This window comes from Vulpes vulpes, chromosome 1 (assembly GCF_048418805.1).
Source record: "Vulpes vulpes isolate BD-2025 chromosome 1, VulVul3, whole genome shotgun sequence".
NCBI lineage: Eukaryota > Metazoa > Chordata > Mammalia > Carnivora > Canidae > Vulpes > Vulpes vulpes.
This window is the reverse complement of record NC_132780.1, coordinates 129,705,833-129,725,554: the sequence shown is the minus strand read 5'-3', so window position 1 is coordinate 129,725,554 and position 19,722 is coordinate 129,705,833. Positions and strand designations below refer to the sequence as shown.

At 50.2% G+C, this 19,722-nt stretch overlaps 1 protein-coding gene across 1 annotated transcript; it reads left to right on the top strand.

Moving 5' to 3' along the window:
- The first annotated feature begins 10,910 nt into the window (after nucleotides 1–10,910).
- On the top strand, nucleotides 10,911–14,580 carry LOC140594510 (DLA class I histocompatibility antigen, A9/A9 alpha chain). The gene is made up of 9 exons (XM_072727444.1): nucleotides 10,911–10,996; nucleotides 11,140–11,378; nucleotides 11,539–11,808; nucleotides 12,010–12,285; nucleotides 12,905–13,180; nucleotides 13,300–13,404; nucleotides 13,821–13,853; nucleotides 13,987–14,034; nucleotides 14,163–14,580. The coding sequence occupies exons 1-9, from the start codon at nucleotides 10,917–10,919 to the stop codon at nucleotides 14,165–14,167; spliced, it is 1,332 nt and encodes a 443-aa protein (XP_072583545.1). The 5' UTR covers nucleotides 10,911–10,916; the 3' UTR covers nucleotides 14,168–14,580.
- Nucleotides 14,581–19,722: the final 5,142 nt, after the last annotated feature.

Here is a 19,722-nt window from a genome sequence, read left to right as displayed (position 1 = left end):
GGGAGGACCAAGGCTGAAGGTCCCAGGAGAAGAGCTGCAGACTCATGAAAAGGCTCAACCATAGAAATCTCTGGAAAAGCCCACCTGCCTCACCCAGGGAATGCAGGAAGCAGAAAAAATCAGGTCACCCTCCAGGGGTCATGTTACCCCTGCTCTTCTATCTGAGGTGGCCAACCATTGGGGCCCAAGCCACCTCATCTTCTGAGACTCAGCTTCTCTCCCAGGAAGGAAAAGTGACACTTTCTCTCTTTGCCTCCATACTGGTCCTGAGCCTGAAATGGGTTCTTTCTGGATTCTCAGATGCTGGTACATTCAAGCTGCTTCTCTGATATCCACTAATAAGAATGACTTCCCCACCTCGTGGAGGAGACCATGAGGAACATATTGCTAAAGTGCTCAGCTCCTTGGGATCCCTGAGTGACTCAGCGGTTGAGCGCCTGCCTTCAGCCCACAGGGCATGAGCCTGGAGTCCCAGGATGAGTCCTACGTCGGGCTCCCTGCATGGAGCCTGCTTCTCTCTCTGCCTGTGTCTCTGCCTCTCTGTGTGTGTGTCTCTCATTAATAAATAAAATATTTTTTAAAAATTAAGTGCTCAGCTCCAAGTCACCGCAGGCGTAGGCTCTGTGTCTCTGATGTGCACCCAGTGCAGCTCTGACCTTCAGTCTGTTTCTCCAGCAGTAAATGTGGTCCTGGACCAGGAACGCTGCTCACCTCAAGCTCCTGATCTCTGAGAATGGAAACAGGGCACTTTGAGAGGCTCTCTGCTGGGGCCAGCTACTCATCTCCAAAGACTCAACACCAGCCCTCATGTGCTGGATCTGGAGGGCCACTCCTCTGGGACCCCCCCACTGGATGGTGGCACAGCCATACTGGGACACCGAACTCTGAAGGTGGCTTGAGAGGTGGTGAAGAGACAAGGAAAGATTTCTCTGCCAGAAGGAGGGCATCTGGGCTGTGAGGGTCATCGGGTGACAGTTTTGGGCACTCACAATCGCAGAAATCAAACTGATTCCGGATGAATATCCTCAAATGGAAACAGTGACCATGAGTAGCAAGTAGGGACGAGTGATTTCAATAAAAGATAGAGGTCACCTATTTTACCTGTTAGGACTCCTTTATAGGGAAATTAGTCTCATTCTTTAGGTTCAATGAGCAAGGATAAGCTGACCCTGTGTCCCTGAACTGGACGCGCTTCCCCCGGGCCTCTCTTGATATCTCCTTGGAAATGTGCTCATTCCCAGAGCCGTGTTGGGCCTATATTGGGCATCCAGGAAAAGACACATGTGCCCGACTCCCTGCCCTCCCATCAGGGGTTCCCAAGGACAGTGTGAGACCTGTGGTCTCCACATATCCAACGGATCCGCCCCTTGGTTCCTGGTAGAGGCCTTGGCGTGTGTGTTCCAGGTGCCACACGTCCCCATCCATTATTTTGGGGACAGCCCATCCCTCCCCACAGCCCAGCCCTGCCCTAACACGTCCAGCAGCTGTCCTGAAGCTGCAGAAGCACAAGACTCTAGGTGCTTGTTGACAGTCCAGATTCCTGATCCACCCACAGAGGACCAGCTGAGGCACCTCAGGATCAGAACTCGAGAATCTGCTTTCTGAGTGGTGCTCCAGCTGCTTGGACATTACACCCTGAGTAGTACCAAAGTAGTACTTTTGAAATTCTAGCATGTAAACAAATTATGAGAATACTGTGTACAGTACTGATGCTGATCCTGTAAGCCTGGTGCTGTCCTTCTAGGCATAAATTTGGAATAAAGATTAAACTTTAGTCTAAATTATTTAACCTTGGGCAGCCCTGGTGGCTCAGCGGTTTGGCGCCGCCTTCAGCCCAGGGCCTGATCCTGGAGACCTGGGATCGAGTCCCATGTTGGGCTCCCTGCATGGAGCCTGCTTCTCCCTCTGCCTGTGTCTCTGCCTCTCTGTGTCTCTCATGAATAAATAAATAAATTCTTTAATAAATAAATAAATAACTTAGCCTTCTTTATAAGGGGTTTCACCACATGACATGCCCTTCAAAATCCAGTATTCAGGGGCACCTGGGTGGCTCAGTTGGTTGGCGTCTGCCTTCAGCTCAGATCATGCTCCTGTGGGCCTGAGATTGAGCCCCACATCTGGCTTTCTGCTCAGCAGGGAGCCTGCTTCTCCCTCTCCCTCTGCTGTTCCCCCTGCATGCTCGCTCTCTGTCAAATAAGTAAATAAGTTCTTTTTTTAAAATCCAGTATTCCAAAGTCAAACAGCCTGACAATTGAGCAGTTCCATGCACAAGAGCCCATGAATCTATGTGCATCAGTCTGCATCACTCTGTGTGTCCTTTGGCAGCAAGTGGTGTCATCATAACTGCACAGAGTCCCCAATGCTGTGGGCTGTTAGATGTTCCCTTCGACAGTGGATGGCTGCAGTGCCTTCTTTGCAATTCCCAGGCCAGAACACAGGAGCTGTCCCATCAGTGAACATGCCTCTTTATCAAGTGGCAGATCTGTGGTCAAGTCCCTCAGCGGCCAGTGGCTCAGGGAGGACAGCCGACAAGCACAGCCTCTGCCTACCAACGACCTGTGCAGTGTCCTAACATTTGTGCAGTATGCTTGGCCCCAAGAAGAGGTGCCATTTCCACTTCCCATGGAGGAAATTCTGCACTTTTCATCCCTCTGATGATGTGAGAAGACTCCTGATGAGAGAGAAATCCTAAGTTGTTTTTTGACATGATAGCAAGTGTTACTCAGTAGGATCTGATAACCTGGTGCACTTGCATCTCCAAGGACTTGTGCTGCTCAGAATTGAGGAGAAGCCTTCAGTTCAAATGCCCAGAGCACCCCGAGTATTCAGGCATCTCACTGATGAAAGCTGCAAGCAGCTGTCAGATTGGGGACAGTCATCTGTCACTTCATGGTTCTGACGAGGATGGAGGACTAGACAGCTTGATTCAGATTTAACTCAACTACTTCCCAGTCCTCCATCCAATGTAGCTGCTTCTCTGGGGACTTGGTGCAGATAATGTAAGAAAATTCTCACATGTGGAACATGTTGTTTCCAATACTTAAGAAGCAGTCAGATGGAAGTGTGGTGGGGGCTTCCTTCTTGGTCACTGTGGGTTATATCAAGTCAGCTGTGAGTCCAGACCCCAGGCCTCCTTGCATTTCAGTTGGAGAAACCTGCATACAGAATGCCAGGTGCCTGAACCCTCAGTGGTTTCACAAGATCACACCATAGGCTCTGACCTCTTCACCCCCAATCCTCTCAGGTGAGACTTCTGGTAATGGCAGGAGGGAGTGGTTGAGTCAGTTCTTCCGCAGAAGGCAGTAATGAAAAACATTAAAAATAGTATTTGATGTTGGAGAGGATGTGGAGAAAGGGGAACCCTCCTGCACTGTTGGTGGGAATGTGAACTGGTGCAGCCACTCTGGAAAACTGTGTGGAGGTTCCTCAAAGAGTTAAAAACAGACCTGCCCTACGACCCAGCAATTGCACTGCTGGGGATTTACCCCAAAGATACAGATGCAATGAAACGCCAGGACACCTGCACCCCGATGTTTATAGCAGCAATGTCCACAATAGCCAAACTGTGGAAGGAGCCTCGGTGTCCATCGAAAGATGAATGGATAAAGAAGATGTGGTCTATGTACACAATGGAATATTACTCAGCCATTAGAAACGACAAATACCCACCATTTGCTTCAACGTGGATGGAACTGGAGGGTATTATGCTGAGTGAAATAAGTCAATTGGAGAAGGACAAACATTATATGGTTTCATTCATTTGGGGAATATAAAAAATAGTGAAAGGGAATAAAGGGGAAAGGAGAAAAAATGAGTGGGAAATATCAGGGAGGGAGACAGAACATGAGAGACTCCTAACTCTGAGAAATGAACTAGGGGTGGTGGAAGGGGAGGTGGGCCAGGGGTGGGGGTGACTGGCTGACGGGCACTGAGGGGGGCACTTGATGGGATGAGCACTGGGTGTTATTCTATATTTTGGCAAATTGAACACCAATAAAAAATAAATTTACAAATAATAATAATAATAAATAAAAATAGTATTTGAACTCACTGAAAAGTAAATGAAGGCAGGCAGGAACATGAGAGAACTTTAATCCTGAATAACTACTGCTATGATGGGCAAGAAGCGCTAGTTCCCAGCCTTCTCACCTGTGGGGGCTCTCCCCTCCCCCAGCATAACTGCAGGCTCATGGGGCCGATGACAGCAGTCACAGCAGGTGCCAAGGACTTGGACATTTCATGGGGAAAATCTGAAAGTGAGGGAGCAGCAGAGGGTCGCGATCCAAAATCTGAATACAGGCTCAGTCAAAATCCCTGGAACCACCATTCTCTGCAGGGCTGTGGGACACTCAGGAGACACTGCAGAAAAAGCAGAAAGAACCAGAGGGAGCTCTAGCTTTTTTTTTTTTTTTTTAATTTTTATTTATTTATGATAGTCACAGAGAGAGAGAGAGAGGCAGAGAGAGAAGCAGGCTCCATGCACCGGGAGCCCGATGTGGGATTCGATCCCGGGTCTCCAGGATCACGCCCTGGGCCAAAGGCAGGCGCTAAGCTGCTGCGCCACCCAGGGATCCCCGGGAGCTCTAGCTTTAAAGAGAGAATCATCCTGATCATCAGGCACTTGGCTGGCTCTTCTGCAGAGCATGAGACTCTTGATCTCAGGGTTGTAAATTTGAGCCCCGCATTGGATGTAGAGATTACTTTAAAATAAATCTATAAAAACATTCTTTAAAAAAAAGATTGTCCTAGCCCAATCTGTGAGTCTGTGCCTTTGACTTATGAATTTTACAATCAGCACAAGGCTCAAGCAACAGCAAGAAAAATGTCATACTGGGGGAGGGTGGCGGGCTCAGTCTGTAAAGCACACAACTCTTGATTTTGGATTCGTGTGTGCAAAACCCACGTTGGACATAGAGTTTACTTAGAAAAGTAAAACCATACTGGACAAACGTATCAGATATCAGACCCTGGGCTGGAACGGCATTTGGAAATTTAGGGGACATCCCAGGAACAAGGCAACCACAGAGAAGGTGAGTGCCAAAATCTGAATACAGACTGCACAGAACATTGATTGACCACTAAATCACACAGATGGAGGGCAGCTCTCTCAAGACTGAGGAGGGAAATGCAGCTACTGGGTGTGGGAAAACAGGGCATAGACAACAGCAGTCAGCACTGCAGGGTCCATGCAAGTGAAATACCAGGAAAAAAGCAATCTTCAAAAGAAGAGAATAGATTCCAGATCTGCTAAATTACTTTTAAAATACTTATTACCTGACATACAAAGAAACAGAAATGAGTCACTCTAATGAAACGCATTCCCAGTGCGCCCAGATGTTGGACCAGAGGCGCCCACGCGGTGTCAGGAATTACGTGAAAGAATTGAATAGGGGACCCTGGTGGCTCAGCGGTTTAGCGCCACCTCCCCCCCCCCCCCCCCCCCCCCCCCGGGCGTGATCCTGGAGACCTGGGATATAGTCCCACGTTGGGCTCCCTGCATGGAGCCTGCTTCTGTCTCTGCCTGTGTCTCTGCCTCTCTCTCTCTCTGTGTCTCTCACTAATAAATAAATAAGATCTTGAAAGAAAGAAAGGAAGAAAGGAAGAAAGAAAGAAAGAAGAAAGAAAGAAAGGAAAGAAAGAAAGAAAGAAAGAAAGAAAGAAAGAAAGAAAGAAAGATTTCGAAAGAAAGAAAGAAAGAAAGAAAGAAAGAAAGAAAGAAAGATTTCGAAAGAAAGAAAGAAAGAAAGAAAGAAAGAAGAAAGAATTGAATAAACGTGTTGAAGGAATTTAAGAAAATCTTGTTATTAAAGCATGAACAGAAAGGAAATCTGAATGAAAAAGAGGAATGTATACAGAACATCAAATAGAAGTTCTAGAACTGGGCAGCCCCGGTGGCTCAGCGGTTTAGCGCCACCTTCAGCCCAGGGCGTGATCCTGGAGACCCGGGATCAAGTCCCATGTCAGGCTCCCTGTAACGGAAATTCAGTGAGTAAAAGCCACTGAAGCTTTGGGAAGGCAGATTAAAGAATCAATGAGGAAAAAAAGAATCAATGAGAGTGGGGGCACCCGGGGGCTTAGCGGTTGAGCATCTGCTTTCAGCTCAGGTCATGATCCTGGTGTCCCGGGATCGAGTCCCACGTCGGGCTCCCTGCATGGAGCCTGCTTCTCCCTCTGCCTATGTCTCTGCTTCTCTCTGTGTCTTTCATGACTAAATCAATAAAACCTTTAAAAAAAAAAGAAAAAAGATTGGAAAGAAACTAATAAAACTCAGTTATCCATGTAAGAATGTTAAAATGGCAAATAGATGATCAGAGTCCAAACATGAAACAGGAAAAAAAAGAGCGGTTTGAATCCAGTTTGAAAATTCTTCTAATTGAGTGCAGGAACCGAGAACCTCGTCCCTGACTCTCCAGAGAAGAGAAGCAGAAGCACATCATACCTGGGCTCATCCCTGTCCACAGGAGGGAACCAAACAGAAGACAAATCTTCAAAGCAATGACAGTTAATGATGCCTTCCACCCAAGGTGAACTGGTTGTAAAATGCTCACAGATTCACTGAAATCCTCCAAGAAGAAGTAGAATTGGCCTCCTCTTGTGGGTGGACTGGACCTGGTGACTCACTCCTCATGGACAGAACGAGGGGGACGTGATGGTGTGTGTGGTTTTCTGCCCTCTCTTCTCTCTCTCCCTCTCTCAGACCACAGGTTTTGGAAGCAGCAGGGTACCATGGGAGAAAGAGCCTCACTTTTGGAGACCCCCAGGCACCAGGAGCTGGGGCTCGCCCCACCCCGCCCCCCAGAGCCAAGCTCACACCCTGCAGCTCCAGGCCTCCGCATCCCTGGGCTCCTGGTCCATCTCAGCAGCAGCCTGACGGGCAACCTCAGCTGGCGCCACCCGCTCCCCTGCCTCACACGTCTGATCCCCGGGAATGTGTTGCCCTAGTAACAGCACGGGAAGCTGTGAGTGTGTTACACTTGTCACACTGCACTGGTAACTCTTACACACATTGGAACCTGGCAGCGTGCACTTTACCCGAGGCAGGAGCTTTGGAGCAGGGCAGGGGTGGGGTTGGAGGGACTCTGAGGTCAGAGTTTAGGAGACAGAGGTTAAGAGGACGGATGGAAATTTTCCAGGAAAGGGGCGGAGACCGTAGAAAAAGGAAAAGAGACCTCTAGAGCCCTACAGTTCTCCCAGGGAGAAGCTGCCGAGGACGTGACCCTCCGCAAACTCAGCTACATGTCCCAGAAAGATGGGTCAGCAGGTGCATAGGGAGGCTCGGAAACACGCCCACTGGGTGTCGTGACCCCAACATGCACTGCCACTCTGGAAACGCAGGTGGAAGGGCGGCTGTGACCTGAGGAGGCAGTGGCTCTGTGAATATCGGGAATAAAAGAGATTGGAAATGGAATGCTGGAGACAGAGAGGGCCCCTCGTGGTCTGTCTAACAGAATGAGAGATGTTGAGGGCACAGACAGGAAGGACCCCAGCAGTGGCCCAGGGCTGCGGGCGGGGGGAGAGGACCAGATGCAGAGGGGTGGCAGGAAACTCTAGGATCAGAGACCAGTTCTGTACACTCGGCGTGGGACCAGTTCCATGAGTGGAAACAATGGGTTGACGTTCATCTAACTGCACCTCCGCAACGGGGGAATTTTTCTCATATGAAAGTCTTAATTGGGGGAAAATGGCAAAGGAAGATAAATATCAACTAGGTAAATATAAATGAAGAGATGGATGCTAGATAAATATATAATATAAATAAACTATGAGAATTCATTGCCAGCTCTCCTGTCATAAAATAATTTTAAAGGAAATCCTATGGCCAAAGGGACATGACCCTGGATGGTAACATATACAGAATAGAATACTTCACAACAGAAACGGTACTATTCTGTTTAGGTACATTGTTTGTTAATTTCTTTAAAAGATGTATAACTTTAGGGCAGCCCGGTGGCTCATCAGTTTAGCACAGCCTTCCACCCAGGGCCTGATCCTGGAGACCCGGGATCAAGTCCCACATCGGGCTCCCTGCATGGAGCCTGCTTCTCCCTCTGCCTGTGTCTCTGCCTCTCTCTCTCTGTGTGTCTCTCATGAATGAATAAATAAAATCTTTAAAAAATAAAATAAAAATAAAAGATGTATAACTTTAAACTTTTAAGGAGTACAGGATATTCTCTGGCTTATACTTTGTGTTGCTGTGACACATGTGCGAATAGTAGCACAGAGGGGGTACATGGAACTCCGTTGCTACAAGTTTCCTGTTTCCTGGATGGAGCTCAATGCGACCTTAAGTAGACTGTGAAAAGTCAAAGATGCAGGTTTCAAGTCCTACAACTTCAATTAAAAGAAATAAAAATAGTGAAAGAGACACTAGAGAATCAAACTGTAAACAAAAAATATCTGTTTGAATCAAAGCAACTAAGAAAAAGAGGCACAAGTATGGAAAAGACCTGAGACAACTCAGAAACAGAGAGCATTACATACTCTAAAGCATATAATTGAAGCCAATTGCACGCATCGCCTGCAATGAGCTTACCCTCACTGCACTTTACCCTGCACCTCCCATCCCCAACTAATGACTTACATGTACCAAGAAGATGGGCCTTATTTTATGCCAATATGGCCTATTACATCATTCCTAAACGATTCTTGGGGTTATGTACTGTAGACAAACTAGGATTATTACTCTTCCCAACCCCAGCAATTCATTACTTATGAGAACTGCCTCATCTGCCCCCAATTCCCATAATATGGTTCTCATATCAGACAGGGGAACACCAACCTTACCCTCCCCTGGTGGCTCTTCCAGCCCTGGGAAAGGTCTTATATAATGAGATAAAACAAACCGCTTGCTCAGCAGAACCTTAAATGACACATCCCAAGCATTAGATGTTCTAAGTCAAGAACTAAGTAAAGTTAGGGCAAGATTTCTGGAAAATCAGGCAACTATTATTACTCATTACTTGAACATCACTCAGGTTGTAAAGCCTCTACACATATGTTGTTTTAACATAACTGACAATTCTTATAAGGTCTCATGATTAATAAATGACATTCAAGCTCAACTGAACAAAATCCCATTCTCTCCAGGACTGTTTGATTGCCTCAGAAACCATGGTCAATATTTCAGAGATGCCGTTTTACTGATGGAAAGAATTGTTGGATTTTGTCTTTCTGTGTTTGTTGGTGCCTGTTGTTTGGTGGCCTCATGCCTTCCAGCACATCCCGGGAGCCACACCATGAACTCTTGGCCTTGGCCGATCCCTGAGAATACTCTGCCTAGAGTCCCTTCGTGCCGTCCCTTGTCAGCCTGAAGCAGCCAGAGTGGTCATCGTCCCACTCCCCAACAACAGTGAGGGTTACTATTCCAGGGGGAGGAATGAGTTAGGGACAGGAGGGGCTAGGCACGGAGAGATGGATGGGGACCATGGAATCAGGCTCACTGAAATCCCAAGGATGCTGAAATATAAAAACCAGAGATAAAAATAGACCAAACCACCAGGTCCCAAATGTTAGGGAGTCTCTTTCTTTGATGGCTACACAGTAATCACAGGACTCACCAGACCCAAAAAAAGCCATATGTCATTCACCCAAAACGGCACAAGAATCTCAAGGCCACAAGGTCCCTGATCAAATTTTCAATAAGACCAGCCTAAAGCTGTCAGTGGCAACCCTGACAGGACCCCTCTCCCTCCTGAGAGCCTTTTTTCTGTGTCCTTGCTTAATAAACTTCTATCCCCTTACTCACTCTCCTTTGTCCGCCAGATTTATTTTTCTTTTTCTTTTTCCTTTTTAGATTTCATTTATGTATTCATGAGAGACACAGAGAGAAAGAGGCAGAGACACAGACAGAGGGAGAAGCAGGCTTCATGCAGGAAGCCTGAACCCGGGACTCCAGGATCATGCCTTGGGCCGAAGACAGGCACCAAACCGCTGAGCCACCCAGGGATCCCCAAGATTCATTTTTCAACTACGTGAGACAAGAACCTAGCTCTCCCACAGCGGTACAAGAACCATTCAGTGTGCAAGTTGGACCTGTGGATTTTAATGTAATGAGAAGGACATAGTGATACTGCTTCAGGTGCCACTTTGCCAAGAACCTTAGAGAAAGTACAACTTGTGTAGTTTTGGGGCACCTGGATGGCTCATGGTGGAGCGTCTGCCTTTGGCTCCTGTTGTGATCCTGGGGTCCTGGGATCTAGTCCCTTATTGGGCTCCCTGCATGGAGCCTGCTTCTCCCTCTCTCTATGTCTCTGCCTTTCGGGGTGTGTCTCTCATGACTGAATAAATAAAATCTTATAAAAAGAAAAAAAACTTGGGGGCAGCCACAGTGGCACAGCGGTTTAACCCCGCCTGCAGTCTAGGGTGTGATCCCAGAGATCCGGGACCGAGGTGGGACTCGGGCTCCTGGCATGGAACCTGCTTCTCCCTCTGCCTGTGTCTATGCCTCTCTCGCTCTCTGTGTCTCTCATGAATAAATAAATAAAATCTTAAAAAAAAAAAAAAACTTGTGTAGTTTCAAAACGTGAAAAGGTTATGAAATACATGATTCTCCCCAATTTATGCAAGGATATAAATGTATTCATACACTTCAACCAAAACAAGACAGTAAGTGAAGTAAAACTGAACGAGCAGTGATCTTCTAAGGAGACAGACAAGAAAGAGACTTGCAAAAATGTGAAATGCAACAAAACCACTTCACTCACTATGCTGTTTATTCCCGGAAATAGTTATTTTTCATACAAATAATGTTTGTTTTCATGCCGTGAGTTATTAATACCATTCTAAAGGAATTAATGAATTTTTACACCGGCTTTGTTCCTATTCTGGTAAATGCGATAGCCAGAACCCACAGCCACAACGTTTTCCTGGGATCCTCAGTAATCTGTGAGACTGTGGAGATGCCCGGTGGGAACAGAATGTTCCAGACTCACTGCCTCACACAACTCCCGGGCCAGGACTTAGGGAGACAGTGCGACAGGAGCCCTGTGTGCCCTAGGTGAGGAGTCAGGGCAAGGTCTGAGGACCCCGGGCTGCCTCTCAGGGTCTCAGGCCCCAGGGCGGGTACGGGGCGGGGTCGCTCAGGCTGGGGAGTCCCCACTTCCCCGGGGTTTCACTTCTCCTTCTCCCAACCTGGCTCAGGGCCCCCTGCCTGGAGACTCGTGACGCAGCCCCAGCTCGCACTCCCATTGGGTGCAGCGTTTCTGGAGGAGCCAATCAGCGGCACCGGGTCCCGGGCTCTAAAGCCTCAGCCTCCGCCTCCGCCCCCGATTCGAGCGGCGACGGCCAGTGTCCCGGGAGCCCGGAGATGAAGGTGGTGATGCCGCGAGCCCTCCTCGTGCTGCTGTCGGCGGCCCTGGCCCTGACCCCGACCCGGGCGGGTGAGTGCGGGCGGGAGCGAGGGGACCGGCGGGCGGGGACGCGGGACCCCGGGAAGCCGCCTCTCCGCCGCCCCCCCCCCCCCCCCGGGCATCTCACCCTGGGCCCCGGGCCCCGCGGCGGGAGGGGGTCGGGCGGGGTCTCAGCCCCTCGGCTCCGCAGGCTCCCACTCCCTGAGGTATGTCTACACCTCCGTGTCCCGGCCCGGCCGCGGGGACCCCCGCTTCATCGCCGTCGGCTACGTGGACGACACGCAGTTCGTGCGGTTCGACAGCGACTCGGCCACGGGGAAGACGGAGCCGCGGGCGCGGTGGGTGGAGCAGGAGGGGCCGGAGTATTGGGACCGGGAGACGCGGAACCTCAAGGAGACCGCACAGACGTACCGAGTGGACCTGGACACCCTGCGCGGCTACTACAACCAGAGCGAGGCCGGTGAGCGACGCGGGCCCGGGGCCAGGGCACGACCCCCATCCCCACCGACCGGCCGGGGTCGCCCGAGTGTCCGGGTCCGGGCGTCACCCCGAGTCCGAGGTCCCCGCCCCTCCCCCTCGTCCCCGTCCCGAACCCGCGGGAACTCCCGGGAGGTTTTACTTTTTCTTTGGACTGAGTGGCGGCCTGTCGGGGCGGGGCCAGGGTCTCACACCATCCAGGTCATGTACGGCTGTGACCTGGGGCCCGGCGGGCGCCTCCTCCGCGGGTACAGGCAGGACGCCTACGACGGCGCCGATTACATCGCCCTGAACGAGGACCTGCGCTCCTGGACCGCGGCGGACACGGCGGCGCAGATCACCCGGCGCAAGTGGGAGGCGGCAGGTGCTGCAGAGCTCTGGAGGAACTACCTGGAGAGGACGTGCGTGGAGTGGCTGGGGAAGTACCTGGAGATGGGGAAGGAGACGCTGCTGCGCGCAGGTACCGGGGCGCGGGCCTCCCGGATCTCGCCTCCACTAGGGAGGGCTTCCCACCAGGAAGGGAATATGGACTCAGGGTCAGAACAGCGCCCCTCCCACGGCTGGGGAGAGGGGATCCGCCTGGGTGTTGATAGTCCTACTAGGGTGACTCACCCAGAGGCCGCTTTTCTCTAAGGACAATGGAGCAATCCAGGGTCTCCGGGGAGACAGGTGGAGGTGGAGGCCAGGGAAGCAGGTGGAGGCCATCCTGAGACAACCATCAGTGGTGCCCTTTGACCTGGAAACCACGTGAGGACTATGACTTTCCTCAAGGCTTTCGTCTCCAATGAAAACATATTTGGAGCTTGAACTGGGAGTTTTCTGACTCCTTCAGCCTCCACCACGGTCAGGACCATTAGTGTGCTCTCCACCTTAGACCTGCAGCCTCCTACCCTGGACTCTCTCCCTGATTCTAGAACTTCTAAAGATTAGGACAACCCAAAGGCTAGGTTGGTGACTGGGCTTTGTGCTTCTTCCAAGTGAACCAACTGCCCTGTCCACCCTAGGATGGTCGCACAAATGCAGTCTCAGTGGACCACACAGTTAGCCAAAGTGTGGGTTTTCCAATTCTTCTTCCTCAGAACCCCCCAGCACACGTGTGACCCGCCACCCCGTCTCTGACCATGAGGTCACCCTGAGGTGCTGGGCGCTGGGCTTCTACCCTGCGGAGATCACCCTGACCTGGCAGCGGGATGGAGAGGACCAGACCCAGGACACAGAGCTTGTGGACACCAGGCCTGCAGGAGATGGGACCTTCCAGAAGTGGGCGGCCGTGGTGGTGCCCTCTGGACAGGAGCAGAGATACACGTGCCACGTGCAGCATGAGGGGCTGGCGGAGCCTGTCACGCGGAGATGGGGTAAGGAGGACCTCGGGGTAGAGCTTCTACTCAGGGCAAGTGGAGCTCTTCTGGAGAATTTCAGCAGAGTCAGAACTCAAGCCAGAGGCCTGGACTTTCATCCTCCCTCCCCTTTCCAGAGCCTTCCCCTCTGTCCACCATTGTTGTCGTCATCATTGCTGCTGTGGTTCTCCTCCTGGTCGCTGGGGTGATTGGAGCTGTGATCTGGAGGAAGCAGCGCTCAGGTAGGGAACCGACTGAATACTCTGTGTTTTTCTGTCCTGCTGGGGGGTTTCCTATGGATCCGCTGTCCTGCCTTGTTAACGGGAGGTGTCGTCCATACGCGGTTACTCTCCCACACTGGAGCTGTGTACTCACACTCACTGTGCAGCAAACACTTGGGAAAATGAAGGCCAGAGTTTCGCCTTGGTGATTCTGGTGACGGGGACTGATTCCTAGCCGTCACAGGACAGAGCGGAAAGCCCCTTCAGCAAGTCAGGTGGTCCAGTGACCCCTCACCTCATGTCATGTCCCCTGACCCTGACCTGGGCGGTCAGTCAGAATTCTGCAGACTCACTCTGCACCAGGACTGGGAGCTTCCTCAAGGATCTCCTGGCCCAGCCCTGTGCCCAGCCTCTCACATGATGTTTTCTTCCCACAGGAGGAAAAGGACCAGGCTACTCTCATGCTGCACGTGAGTATGGACAGGGTGATCCTGAGACCCTGGGGGAGTGTAGACAGGACCCCATGGGGAGCTCACCCCCACAGCTCCTCCTTTAGTCTCACCTCCTGTGAGCTCTGACCACGTCCTGTTTATTCTCCTTTAGGCGATGACAGTGCCCAGGGCTCTGATGTATCTCTGACGGCTCCTAGAGGTGAGACCCCAGAGACCCTGAAGTGGGGAGGGTTGGGGCACTGGGGACCGGATGAGTGCGAGGGGGACTGTTGAGAATGTCAGCACTTATGTGACCGACCTCAATTTGTACTTGATTGTTTCTCACAGTGTGAGACCAGCTGCCCTGTGGTGACTGAGCGATGCAAGATGTGTTCACATCTCACGTGATGACATCAACAACCCTGACTTGTCTCTGCAAACAGTGTCAGGATGTGCCTGTGTCCCTAGGAGCATAATGTGAGGAGGTGGGGAGATTGGCCCACCCTGCCCACCATGACCTGTCCCTAATCTGATGTGCACTCTCTTCTCTGATGTGCTTTCCTGTCCAGGAGAGGCAGGGCTGGACCACCTCCATCCCTGTCTTTGTTTCATGTTGAGTACTAATCTTTTACTACCCGATTGATAATAAGAATCCAGATATGAGTTTGTGTTTCCTCAGTCTTGGGATGTGGGGCTGATGAGGTAATAAAACAAGATTTGTGAAGTTGAGAGAGCAAATAAATGGCGCCCTGAGAACCTTCCAGAACTCTCATGTTTGCTGTGTTGAGTCTGTTGAAGTTGGGGGCCGAAAGGTGTCAGGAGCCGAGGGGGGATGGGGCCTGTGCCCAGTAGGTGCTCAGTGCATCCTGGGTGCCCCTCAGCTGGGCCATCTCTCTGCTCCATGTCCTTGCTGTGGAAGCTTGTCTCATAATGATTTGTGATCAAGGGGACTTGGACATCACCTGTCACCAGGACCTTCTTTAGCCACAGCGTCCTAAGACTGAGTTAGCCTAAACTCATGTCTGCGTTGCGGCATAGCCCCCATTTTCTTTTTTAATTACTCCACTAGAGGCTCATGCCTGCTGTTACTCTTGTGTTCAAGTTCCTGTCCCATTGTCCCTTGGTGACCCCATCGGTTACAGTAGCAGGTGTCCTTTGGGCTTGCGTCCCCACAGGCCTAGGTCGTCCCCTGCACATAAGAGTCCCCGAAGTTTGGAGAGATGAACTTCCAGATCCATCCACTCTCTCCCTCCCAGATCGAGTCCCACATCGGGCTCCTTTCATGGAGCCTGCTTCTCCCTTTGCCTGTGTCTCTGCCTCTCTCTCTCTCTCTCTTATCTCTCATGAATAAATATATAAAATCTTTAAAAAAAAAAAAAAAAAAGGATCCATGGGATCCCTGGGTGGCGCAGCGGTTTGGCGCCTGCCTTTGGCCCAGGGCGCGATCCTGGAGACCCAGGATCGAATCCCACGTCGGGCTCCCGGCACATGAAGACTGATTCTTCCTCTGCCTGTGTCTCTGCCTCTCTGTCTCTCTCTGTGTGACTATCATAAATTAAAAAAAATAAAAATAAAAAATAAAAAAAATAAGGATCCAGATAGGGGTTTGTGTTTCCTAAGTCTTGGGATGTGGGGCTGCTAAGGTAAGAAAAGATTTCTGAAGTTAAGAGAGCAAATAAATGGAAGCCCTGAGAACCTTCCAGAATCCTCATGTTTGCTGTGCTGAATCAGTTGCAGTTGGGGGCTGAAAGCTGTCAGGAGCCTAGGGGGGACGGTGCCAGTGCCCAAGTAGGTGCTCAGTACATACTGGGTGAGTCGTGTTCAGGCCTCAGCGGGGTCCTCTCTTCTCCGTGTCCTTGCCCCTTCTGTAGAAGCTTGTCTCACCAGGACCTGTGATCACAGGGACTTGGACGTCACCTGTCACCAGGACCTTCTGTAGCCAGAGCTTCCTGAGACTGGGTCAGCCTGCTAGACTCAGGTCTGGGTCACAGCATAGCCCCCATTTCGTTTCTTCCTTTTTTTCTTTTTTTTTTTTTTGAGTTGTCCTCTAGAGCCTCATGCCTGCTCTTGCTCTTGTGTCCAAGTTCCTGTCCCATTGTCCCCTGGTGACCCCATTGGTTACAGCAGCAGGTGTCCTTTGGGCTCCCGTCCCCACAGGCGTAGGTCGTCCCCTGCACACAGGAGTCCCCGAGGTTTGGAGAGATGAACTTCCAGATCCATCCACTCTCCCCCTCCCTCCCCAGCTGCTTTCTGGATTATTGTTCACATCCTGAGGTAGAGAGGGGAGAAGTCAGAGGTTCTCCTCCTCATAAGCGTCCAGGAGTTTCTGCCTCCCCTGCTGCTCTGCCCTCCCTCCCCGCCCTGGGCCCCGTGATCCCCGTGGGATTTATAAAGCAGAGTGTAACGTAGATTTCTCTGTGGCTGGAGAAGAGGACCCAGGAAGCCCAAGTGCAGGGTGCCTGAGGAGTGAACTCTGTGCGTGGTGTGTGCAGGAGAGACGGTGTGGGGGTGGGGGCTGAGCTGAGGGAGGGAGGTGAGGGCAGCCCTGTGAGGAGGGAGAGGTGGCAATGATGACCAGTGGCTGCTGGGGGGGGGGGGGGGCTGCAATGGAACAGCTGTGCCCCAGGCGCTTCTAGAAGAGGGAGACCCTCTTCCTGCGCATTCATTCAGCTGTAACTGTCCTGTGTCACATGCAGGACACACTGTTTGCATCTGGGCAGCTCAGTGAGACTCAGGTGAGGCAAACCTGCTGGTCTCCTGGAGAGTATGTTCTAGTGGTCGGGGGAGACTACACCTGACCCAAGCTGGTGGGTGATTGGGGCAGAGACCCCCTTCTGTCGTAGGAAATCTGAGTGTAGCTCATGTCTCCCCCAAAACATGCCAGCTAATAGCGTGCTCGTGACTGGAAGCCTCACGGAGAACAGAGCAGTTGCTTACACTGTGTGTTACGGGTAGTGTGTACTGTGCTCTTACGATGAGCGAAGCTGCAATAAATTAGTAAATCATAAGGAAGGGAAACACCGTGGATAGTACTTACAGTAAAAAGTCCTCATACAGGTGCACACGCACAGTCCCAACCCATGTAATTCAGACATGAACTCTGTGTGTGTGTGTGTGTGTGTGTGTGTGTAAGCACAAAAGTAAGGGAGGTGTAGACATTGGAAGTAGGTAGGAGCCTTGAGGAAGGTGACCCAGAGAGAACCTGCTCTAGGACAGGGACGGTGGCCACCTTACTGCAGGGATTGGGGAAACCTCCCTGAGAAGGCGACCTGGGAGAGATTGGAGGACATGAATTGTGTAGGAGGATGTCTGGGGGAAGTTCTTTCCAGGCAGGGAACCTCCATACCCAAGCTCCAGGGCAGGAGCCTGTCCCATGTTTGAGGGAGGGTGAGGAGGCCCCTGGGGCTGGAGCAGAGAGCAAGGGGGGTGACATGACGTCACGTCATGGAGGCCTGAGGACAGTAGAAGGGTTTTGAGTTTTCTCTGAGTGAGATGTGGAGTTATAAGAATGAACAGATCAATTCATTGAATTTCTTTACCAGCACCTGTTTGCTGCTGTGCAGAATTGAGAGGTGAAGGGGAGCAACTAGTAGGGAACCTGTAGGACCCAGGGCAGTGTCCCAGGAGAGGGATGGGGGCTGAACATCTGGAGTGTGGGGAGGGAAGATAATAGGAAATGAGTGGGTGCTGGATATGTTTACAGGTGAACTTTGCAGCATTTCCTAAGGCATTCCTTCTGGGGGGTGAGAGGGAGGGATCAAGGAGGGCATCCGGTTTTTCAGACTGCAAGGAGAAGTGTGCAGTGCCTTCCATGTGTCTCTGCCTCTCTCTGTGTGTCTCTCATGAGTAAATAAATTTAAAATAAATAAATAAATAAATAATGAACTTATATTCACCTAATAACTCAACACCAAATACATGAAAACTAAACTGACAGAACTTGAGAGGGAAATAGACCTAAAGACAAAAATAGTCAGGAACTGCAATATATCACCTTCAGTGATCAATAAAACTATACAGAGATCAATAAACATTCAGAAGATTTCAACCACACTCTAAACAAGCTATAAATATGACATTTATAGAACATCCCATCAATCAACAGATTATAAATTCTTTTTAATGCACGTGGAGCTTTTTTTAAAGATTTTATTTATTTATTCATGAGAGAGACAGAGAGAAAGAGGCAGAGACACAGGCAGAGGGAGAAGCAGGCTCCATGCAGGGAGCCGGATGTGGGACTCAATCCCAGGACTCCAGGATCTCACCCTGGGCCGAAGGCAGAAGCTCAACCACTGAGCCACCCAGGCATCCCTGCGTGTAGCTTTCTTGAGGCTAAACCATATGCTATGCCATAAAACAAACTTCCATGAATTTAAAGGGTTAAAAATAATACAAAATTTGTTCTCTTAGCACAGTGCCATGATACTAGAAATCAAGCAGTAACCGAAAGAAATTTGGGAAATTCACAAATATGCAGAATTAAAGAACAATTTTACATAATCAAAGGGTCGAAGAGATATCAAAATGGAAATCAGAAAATACTTTGAAATTAACAAAAATGAAGACAGAGCTCACCCAAACCTAGAGGATGCTACTAAAGCAGTGCTGCAAGTGCCTGGGTGGCTCAGTCGGCAGTCGTCTCCCTTTAGCTCAGGTCATGATCCTAGGGTCCTGGGATTGAGCCCCCCACATCAGATTCTCTGCTCAGTGGGGATCCTGCTTCTCCTCCTCCCTCTGCCTGCCTCTCCCCTTGCTTGTGCTCTCTCTCTCTGTGTCAAATAAATAAAACCTTAAAAAAAAAAACTAAACTAAAGCAGAGCTGCGAGGCAAATATATAGCTGTAAATGCCTATATTAAAAAAAAAAACGTCTCAGGGTGCCTGGGTGGCTCAGTCAGTTAAATGTCCAACTCTTGATTTTGGCTCAGGACATGATCTTAGGGTTGTGAGATCAAACCCAGCGCTGAATGTGGAGCCTGCTTAATATTCTCCCTCTCCCTCTGCCCCATCCACACACACATGTGTGCATTCCCTCACTCTCTCTAAAAAAAGAGGGATCCCTGGGTGGCTCAGTGGTTTAGTGCCTGCCTTGGGCCCAGGCCGTGATCCTGGAGTCCCGGGATCCAGATGGAGTCCCTCACTGGGCTCCCTGCATGGAGACAGCCTCTCACTCTGCCTGTGTCTCTGCCTCTCTCTCTCTGTCTGTCATGAATAAATATAGAACATCTTAAGAAGAAAAAAAGAATATATAATGAGATAGAAGATGGACTCAATTGTCAAAAACCATTTTGGGGGGACACCTGAGAGGCTCAGTCGATCAAGTGGCTGACTCTTGGTTTCGGCTCAGATCATGATCTTCAGGGTCGTGATATCCAGCCCCACATCAGGCTTTGTGCTCAGCATAGAGTCTACTTGTCCCTCTCCCTCATCCTCTCCCCTCCTCAAATAAGTAATTAAAATTATTTGGCAAAAATACCCGGAAGTGAAATTACCGGTAGTTCTATTTTTAATTTTTTGAGGAATCTCCATACTGTTTTCCATAGTGGCTGCACCGATTTACATTTCTGCCAATAGTGCATAAGAGTTCCCTTCTCTTTCTACATCATCTCCAACACTTGCTATTTTTTGTCCCCCCCTTTTTTTTAAGTAATCTCTATGCCCAACATGGGGCTCAAACTCACAACGAGGAGGTCAAGAGTGACATGCTCTACCAATTGAGCCAGCCAGGCGCCCCTCTTGTCTTTTTGGTACTAGCTATTCTGATTGGTATGAGGTGACATCTCAAAGTGGTTAGATTTGCATTTCAATGGGTAAGGAAACATTAACAGGAATGATAAGTGCAAGCTGCACATGGGCTTTTTGGATATATATGTAGCCCATCAGCTCTAAGGAGTCCCAAAACCTCAT

Bases quoted from the DNA above. Each gene is read 5' to 3' on its own strand.
- LOC140594510 (XM_072727444.1), top strand. From the start codon at position 10,917: ATGTTCCAGACTCACTGCCTCACACAACTCCCGGGCCAGGACTTAGGG. The intron at 10,997-11,139 runs GTGAGGAGTCAG...AACCTGGCTCAG, and splicing joins AGGAGCCCTGTGTGCCCTAG to GGCCCCCTGCCTGGAGACTC. The intron at 13,405-13,820 runs GTAGGGAACCGA...TTCTTCCCACAG, and splicing joins CTGGAGGAAGCAGCGCTCAG to GAGGAAAAGGACCAGGCTAC.